The sequence below is a fragment of the Alexandromys fortis genome, unplaced genomic scaffold (assembly GCF_014885135.2).
Source record: "Alexandromys fortis isolate MF-2015 unplaced genomic scaffold, M_Fortis_MF-2015_v1.1 scaffold_4, whole genome shotgun sequence".
Lineage (NCBI taxonomy): Eukaryota > Metazoa > Chordata > Mammalia > Rodentia > Cricetidae > Alexandromys > Alexandromys fortis.
The window spans coordinates 23,070,803-23,079,848 of NW_026067944.1; the positions used below are offsets into that span (position 1 = coordinate 23,070,803).

Sequence of the window (9,046 nt, forward strand, 5' to 3'; positions counted from 1 at the left end):
TTTTGATTTTCGAGACAGGGTTTCTCCGTAGCTTTTTTGGTTCCTGTCCTGGAACTAGCTCTTGTAGTCCAGGCTGGCCTCGAACTCACAGAGATCCGCCTGCCTCTGCCTCCCGAATGCTGGGATTAAAGGCGTGCGCCACCACCGCCCGGCCCACTCTTGCCTTCTTATCAGATGAACTAGGGCACTAGGAAGTTATTTCTACACAAAGAAATGGCTGGCAAAACGTACATGTTGACTTAAAGTTATAATAGTTTAGCGGTGCGGCTCCTGTGCCTCTGACCCACGCCCTACCCTATAGTATACTCTCTGGACCGCCATCTCTTCACAAATACACTCCTCTATTCTGGATGGTCGGTTGCCCTGCGTGCAGTGAGACCTCCGCTTACTTAATTACCCCATTTCATAACCTTAGCACCTTCTCTTGACACATGTATATAAATCAAATCAAATAAGACAGTAACTCTAATTTTTCCAAAAGTTGAATGATGCATTCTTTTATATAAGAATCCCGATCTAACTTTCCGAGCAAGTGAGGAGCAACATAGCAGATTGCTGAGAACACATATGCTCATTAGTTATGACTTCAGACTCATTACTCAGCCACAATAACTATGAAGCTTATTGTTTGCTACGTAGAGATAATAGAAACCACATGAGATCATGTATTTGCATTCCTGAAGATGTGAAAACTCAGCAAATTTTCTTATCTTCTTGTCTGTTTTATCCTCCTCTTCCTCTCTATTTGGTATAAAAGTATGAGGTGGAGACCATTCCATGGGAAATGTTTCTGTTCTGTAACCAGGGCAAATTGGAGAGATAGACAATAAAAATACAGAACAGTGCGTGGAAGTTGTAGAGAGAAGAAGGAGCTCAAGGAAGGCTCCTCACAAATTGAAAATTATGTGAGCTCAAAAGATGAGCAAGAAGGAAAGGGGACGATCATGGCTCCTGGGTTGCTTCGTGCCAAAGCACAGAGGGCTTGACAGATCCTAATTACTGGACGTATAGACTCCAGCACTGAATTCTTCAGACTGATTCACTGAGTAAAATACTCTACAATGGCAGTAATGTGTTCAGTATGGTGGACACCAGCTCCCGAGAACGTCTAATGTGACACAGTCCATATGAATTTCAACTGATTCAAATAGGAAACTCTAGATAGTATTGCATACCTTGCAGCTTCTCCAGATCCCTAGAATGTAGAAGCTATTTCTAGGCACCATGGTTTATCGACTTCTATTGCAACCAGGTTTGCATGCTCTAGGCATGGGCTCCAGATCAGCCCTCCTCTGAGTTTGATGCTGGAGCAGTCGTAACACGAACTATTGCATTGTCCAGTCCTGGATGTCCCTCGTGGGCTTTGGAGCAGCTCACTTTGCTCTGCACATGCTTTCTTCTTCCTTCAGGTTGTTTCTGTTCCCCAAAGCATGTGCATCAGCACGTTGGTAAGGCTGGTTGGGCTACTGAGTGTTGCTCTCTTCCCCTGTTGTTCCAGGCTGACATCTGGGCCTCATCTTCTTAGGGGCTGGGGCGTCTTCAGGAACAGTCACAGGATGCAAGGACAAACTCAACTTCCTGTCAGCTCCCCTGCAGAGCCAAGAGAAGACTACTGTCTCTTCCTGTTCCAAAAGCCTTCAGATGCCTAATGAATGGCTTGGCCACTTACCGGGCCCTAGAACCAAGAAACGCCAGCTTTATTTTTCACCCTCTCCCAATCCTCACCGCATGTTATTCTAATCTCTTTGACCAGACAGTTCCCTTTACCTGGTATATTCACACTAAATACCCATCTCTTCTTTGAAACCTTCTATAATTCCTCTAGCCCATATTGATCTGTGTTTCCTGAGCTCCCAAAGTACTTTGTTTGCACTAGACACTTTAAATATTATCATATATCAATTGAGACATTGACTACTTGCCCCCTGTTAGCCCTCCTTGCCAGCTAGATTGTATCCCTATGTGAAAGCAATCTTTTTTGTATCCCATACCGACTGTCACATTAACAGACATATAGTAAGTGCTCAGTTAACATTTATTAGCTGTTTAGTAGATCTCCATTTCAAAGATACTTAAATATAAACTTCATTTGTTTGGAAATTGCATTTTATATGTTTCTTGATTTTCCTTTAATACTGATATTGAAAAGATAAAATCAAGAGTTTAGCTTTCCCTGAACTATTGTGATATATATTTAAGCAACAGTTTTAAAATACCACAAAGACTCAGTATTGTCTTTCAGTGAGATCACATGAAAAACTAATTCAGTACTAACTTTGAGAATGAGGTGGATTGAAAGTCCTTTATTCAGGGTTCGACTATGAGGCGGTTGCTTATCCCCCAAATCATTAAACGTCAGACATTCTATCCGAGTTGTTTGACATAGCACAATAATTGTCACACAAGCACATCTAAGTTATGGAATTCTCCTCCTCAAATCCTTGAAAGATGATGCAAAATGTCCCAGTTTTGCAAAATAGTGGTTCAAGATTGCCACATTCTATTCTCTGCCTACAGCCTTGATTGTGCAAGCTTGTAGGTGAAACCTATCTCTTTGGAAATATTGTTGCATATTTAATGTGTCACACACACATATATTTCTGTGGCAAATAACTATTTCGATAGCTGCTGCCTATGAGTAAGGAAGCATTGCCTATTTTCAGATGGGCTTTCCAAGCTGTGAGTCATGTGAGCCATTGTGAAGAACAAAGCAGGGCCTGTTAACACACCAAGCACACAAGTTTCTTGTGTCAGGTCTGCTCTTTTTCACAGTAATTTATGAGAACATGAAGCAAGAGTAGAGACACACCTTGATTTTGATTCCCAAATTTTCCCCCATTCTAGTAACTGGCAATTGTGTCTGGGTATTTCTTTTGTGTTATTATTGGGGTAGGTGTTGTTTTGAGTGGGGGGTTATTTTGTTTCTGAGACAGGGTCTCACTGTGTGGTCTTGACTGCTCTAGAACTGATTATGTAGACCAGGGTGGCTTCGAACTCACAGAGATCAGCCTGCCTCTGCCTCCCGAGTGGTGGTTTAAAGGTGTGCACCACAATGCCAGGCTGCAGTTCCTTACCCCAGCTCGTACCCTACCTCACAGAACCATTTCTGTATGTGGGCTACAGATGCCTAGAACCCTATAAAGGTGTGAATGTGTCTGAGCTTCATGGCTTACAACACAGCTACAACCCAGAGAGAAAGAACAGGAGGCAGTGGGAGTGACTGGGTCTATGTTAACATTTCATTCCCAGTAAGCAGCCACGAGTCATTCATTTTCCACACGAGTCTTCAGAAATGAACATAGCTGATTAATCCCTTTCATCCTACACAGACTGATGTTGAGCTTTGTGGAAAGAATGTGTGGGCTTTTATAAGATCACACAAGTGCTCTCCAACCCTTAATCAGCCTTCCAAAGAGGAGGTGGCTTGGAGTGTTTCGAACCTATGAACAATATCAATAGTCAACAAAGGAGGCAAACAACTGAGCAGTTTTTCTTGGCTGTTGAACCACCAGAGGTGGTTTATTAGATGCGTTAGTGTTAGTTGGCAGTAGCAGAAGAGCGGGCAGCCTCTGTTCATAGATGAGCCACGTGGCCTGTCAGATTGCTCCAAATGTCCGAGCTGTGTCAAATGTGTCAGTGTTAGAGGTTAGGATCACTTCTGACTCTGGCTTGGGTTATGCTAACAAATGGGATGGAGTCAGTGAAGATCCAGAGCACAGGAGTGACGTAGTGTATGAATAGAACGGGCCAGAACTTAATGGAAAGAGAAAGAGAGGCGGTAAAAATCAGAATGTAAACAGGCTGAAAAAAAATTTTCATAAAGAGAAATTCAACCCAGGCTTGACACATGGCTTCCCTTGGTCTGTCACTCTAGGGAAAGGGCATGTGCTTCCTTAAAGGAGATGATGTCTCTTTGCAATCCATAGGTAGTTATGGGTTTGATGCAGATGTTCCTCCAATGTCTCATTTGTCACAGTCAGTAGAGTCCCCTGCTGGTTTTATAAGCAAACAGTTGTACATAGTTAAGCAATCTCATAATGCGTTTGAGAGACACGTCTTTTCTTTTTACTTAGACATTGCTGTAGTCAATACACATTTTCAAGTATCTCCAAGTCACGTAGAAATCATTTCACTTTGGGGACTGCCTCTATTTGCTGTGGGAATAATCTGCATATTGCTGTAAAGTTTTGACCCTTGATATCATGTAACAAGTAATTTTCTTCTTCCTCAGGTTAATTAAATCTAGACTTAGGAAGGGCTGCACCTCAGAGGTCGGACTCCTGAAAAATGCTGAACGTGAACACGAATCTGAAGAGGAAGTGTGATTTTAATGGGCACCCATTCTAAATAAGTCTTCTCTTGTTGCATTTGCCTTTGTTCATGGCTTTCTTTCTTGACCTTTGTCTGAAGAACAGCTGTCTGAGGCTGACTCCATGTTGTTTGTATTTCCAGTTTTGATAAAGTGTTGGACTTATAAATGTCTCACTTTCTGACGTCTTTGAGAGTACCTTGGGTGATAAATTCAGTTTGCATATTATGCATGCCGTGGTGTCCAAGAGCAATCATTTTTCCAAAGTTATGTATAGTTTCATGTTCATATTATGAAAATTATTTGTTTTATTTTCCTGATGATACCTTAAAGAGACATAGCCTTGTCATCGCTTGTAATTCATTAAATGTTGCATGTTATTTGTTTATCTTGTGGACACAATGAAAAAATAAATGAATGCATGCACCTTTGTGAAAAAACCTCAAATCCTCATTTGTTTATTGATATATATCTCACCTTTGCATAATAACAGAAAAACCTGCACGGACAGAAATCCCTTTCTTTGAGACATTTATATGGAAAGCTTGATGCAAAAGGTAGACCAGAAGTCTTCCTGTGAGCTTTCTAAAAGTGAATGACATTAAGATACATGGTTTCAAAGACGTTGGAGACTAGGAAAGGGGCATTGTGGTATTAGCATAGCCTAGCATGACCACCATGCCATTTGCTCTGTTAAACAGATAAAGGATTAAACAACATGCCTTTATACCAGTGGTTCTCAACTTGTGAGTTACAAAAGACTATCAGAAAACATAGATATTTACATTATGATTCATAACAATAGCAAAATTACAGTTAAGAAGTAACAATGAAAATAATTTTATGATCAGGGTCACCACAACATGAGAAACTGTACTAAGGGATACAGCAGTAGGAAGGTTGAGAACCACTGCATATAATCCTAGGCTAAAAAGTCAGAGCCTTGTGCCATGCAGGCCAAGAATCTCCCAGTGGTGATATATATATATATATATATATATATATATCACCCTTAACCCCTCTCCACATCTCTCATAAACCAATGCATCTTCTCTACATTTGGCCATAGTCAAAGGGCCAAAAAGATGACTCTCCACTCTAAAGCAAGAGGTCAAATTTACTTAATAAACACAGAGACCCTTTCTTAATATCACATTTTATGAATCACAAATGTCAGCAAGTGGAGAACTAACTTAACACATTGTTACACAGAAAAGCCTGCTGTGATGGAAGAAGGAAAGGATGCAGGAATCCTGAGAGATGAACTAAATTTGGAGGAAGTGACATGGCCTCTCTACCCACGCAGCTGAAACACAGACAATGAAACCTGGAAGGTTCCCTGGCATTCTAGAACTCCAACAAACCTAGAAGCTGCCCCATCATATACACAATACAGGGATCCTAAAGAGAGAAGATTATATTCTTCAGGCCCATGAACTGGGAGTGTTCATTTTGTTACATAGCTTTTAAAATGACAGATGGAAGTGACCAAAGGTGTGTCTTGAGCACTTTGAAGTATGAGGTACCAATGTGTCATGGTCCTCTGGGGATCATGTTCTACCCATGTGTGTTCAGACTTAAGGGTCTAACAACACACTGTGGCTGTCACATTTGAGTTTCAGATCAACAAGTCAACAGTCAGTGCAGTGAGTTGAGACAGAAGTCACTGATAATCTACGTGCAGAGATCACTACTTCTCCAAGCTTTAACCCAGAGACCTATAAGTAAGTTGTAACTCGGAGTTCTCAAAACATCCGGGTCTAAGACTAGTTTGGGGATGTTTTGTACAGCTCCTGAAATAAAACTTCTCTTGAAATTGTATGACTATACTGTTGAGGTTGTGTTTTATGAATACTGTTTTTGGAACAGCATGAAAAATCTTACTAGATATTTCACTAACTGGGATCTCAAATAGGAAAGTCTTTTATGTATTTCCTTCATCCTGTGCCAGAAAGTCTCAGTCCATTCTTAGAAGCTATAAAGATTTTGGTTTATCAAAAAATGTATTTCAGTAAGTTGTCCAAAATAATGACAAGTATAACAAAAGTATTAAGGGTTTCTACTCTAGATCAGAGGTGAGATGAGGAAAACAGTCTGTCATGTTTATCAGCCTGTGGAGTGGATAGAAATGGGGGCATTCATTCACCAGGTATTTGTTATCCCATTTCCAAAGGCTAGAAAGTGTTCGGTAAGCTAAGAACAGAACGATGCTCAAGCCAGAGTTGCTGTCTCCATCAGACACACATTCCTGGGGGAGAACCAGGCAACAGCAAAGTAAAATTAAAACTACAAATCAAGGCAATGAGTGACGTGAAGAAAGATAAATCTGGGAAGGAGAACCCAAAATGGGGAGGTGCATCGCTGACATTTCCCAAGGGTCCTTCCCCAGAGGTCTTTTTATGAAGAAAAATGGCACCCATGTTCCATCTTTATGTGAAATTATGGTGTGTATGTTTCCAAAGGATTAGACTGTGCCAGGACAAGACTTCATCAAAGACAGGACAGAGATGGAAATCCCACCCCCTTTACTCCCTGCATTGTCTTAGCCGTCTCAAACCTGAAGGCTCAGTTTCTGAAGCTTTGCTGTATCTCCTTCACTGGTATCTCAGGTTATATCACCATAAACCAGAGAAGAAACCCTTGAAATCAGTCAGCAGGAATGATGCACTGGCTGTGCAGACAGAACTGTGAGCGAGGGGAGCTGTTACCTTCGCTGTTGGAGGGCACCAGCTCTTCCACGCTCTTTCTCATTCCCAATTTCCTCACCCTAGCAATTGCGGCCCTTACTGCATCTTAAAATGGGAGGCCAGATCCTGACTGTACTTTTATTAACCTTGATATCACCCCATCACTATAAAAGATTATCAAGGTGCTTACCTTGATATCACCCCCATCACTATAGGAGATTATCAAGGTGCTAATTCTCCTTTGAATTAGGTGAGGTTGCAATTCACCACCGTATTACAGGAAAAACCAGAAATCAAAGTAAGGATGGATCTCTTCCAAGCACAAGTAAATGATTGCTAGGATTGATAAAAGAAAAGTTGATATACATAAGAATAGACCCCAAAAGTTTGTATTCTGTTAAAGTCAGATAAATAAAAGAAAAAGAATAGAGGACAGACATACAAAAATCCGAACTTCCACAATATTAATGCCAAGGGAAAGGTAGTGTTGCTTTATGTGTAGAGGGATGTATGCCTTCAAAAGCTGTTTAATGGATTGAATAATTAGGCTTCTAGATTCACCTACTTTAAAAAAAATCTCAAAATGGAGTCCTTTTAAATTAAATTTGAAAAAATCTGTTTCTATTTAAGTATTGCATTGGTGAGGATCCAACTTGGAGCCTTTCCCATGCTCGGTAAGGGCAGTAGCCTGACACTCCCAGTCTCTGCTGCTCCAATTTTAAGCACAGAAAATTTTAACCCCCAAGTTTTAAGTGGTTTACTTTGAGACTTAAATAATAGATTTTTCTTTAAACCTTCAAATTCATTTGTAGTGACCAACTAAATATTTTACATGTCTTTATTTTCACCAACAAATTTTCCTAAGCCTTTATTGTTTTTACAGACCTAGATTGTTAAACTTATTAGTAAAGTTGAAGAAATTTAAGTCTTTCTGAATATTCCAATAGTGTTATGGACCTGGTATGATTTTGTAGAACTATGATCCCAAATTTAGTAATCAATTGTGTATCTAGAAACCAGTTTTAAATCTGAACCGACAAATTATTTTAAAATTGCAGGCATCTACAATTCTGCGCATGTCTTTGGCACTCCTTTAACACAGGGCACCAGTGTCATGGTTGAGATCCCTTTATTTCTGTTCTCTATTCTACGGCTTTTCTATGCTAAAATGGACTTGGGAAGAAATGGGTTTGTTTATGGCGGACAATGTCTGTGAGATATTAAAGCCAAAGGTAACGAATGGGCCAGGGCCTTTAACAGTGACTCTCACAGCACATCACCTGAATTCTGTTTGTGCCAAGTGTCAAATCCTTCACACAGGTTGTGTCCCAAGCCTCTGTGTATAGGGAGTGTACTGTCCGGTCCAGTCCTGCAGCCTTTCATGCCACTCGAGGTTCTATTATTGCTTAGCCATTAATTTTAGGCCTACAGGTGACAAGCTTCCCTGGAGAACAGACTTATGCAGAAGACCTTCCTCCTTTATTCTACACAGAAGGCAAGAGGAGCTACAAGGAGAGCCTGGCCCTGACCCTCATCTCCCACTCTGTGGATGTCAAATGCTCAAGGGGTGATGGTGGGCATATTTTGTGTTATGTGTTAGCTGCTCTGGGGTTCTCTGGCAGCCTATAGGAGGACACACACAGAGAGTGTTCTCTCAGAATGTCACAGGGCACAAAGCACCCGGAATAGAGAAGAGTAAGAAACCATCCCAATTATACGCAAGTGTGTCTAAATATGAGATTTAAATGTATCATCTTTGAGGTATAAAGACTTGTGAACTTGGTGTAATCCTGTATTCTCCACATGTGCATTTCTTGTCTGATAGGACCACTAATTCTCATCTATTAAAGTGATATATCTAAATGACTTGTAGTACCCTCACCTTTGAATTCTCCAGGGAAGAGGCTGGCTCTCACTAGTTACAGCACTAACTGGCTTGAAGCGGTGTCTATATACATGTTGAGGGTGTATGTGACTTACAGAAGAGAGCCTATGACTAAACAAATATTAAAATGAAAATAATAAATTGGTCCTTATGTTTTTCATCCCC

The 9,046-nt window shown here is 40.7% G+C and overlaps 1 protein-coding gene across 3 annotated transcripts in view; it reads left to right on the forward strand.

Moving 5' to 3' along the window:
• The window catches only part of LOC126505810 (transmembrane protein 45A-like), a 73,852-nt gene extending 69,096 nt beyond the window's left edge, over positions 1-4,756 (forward strand). For 2 of the 3 annotated variants that reach the window (XM_050149061.1, XM_050149060.1), the window contains exon 6: positions 1,499-4,756. In XM_050149061.1, the coding sequence (XP_050005018.1) occupies positions 1,499-1,649 (151 nt within the window). In that variant the 3' untranslated portion in view covers positions 1,650-4,756. The remainder of the gene's footprint in view (positions 1-1,498) is intronic. The other variant, XM_050149062.1, reaches the window with a different exon arrangement.
• The last annotated feature ends 4,290 nt before the right edge of the window (positions 4,757-9,046 follow it).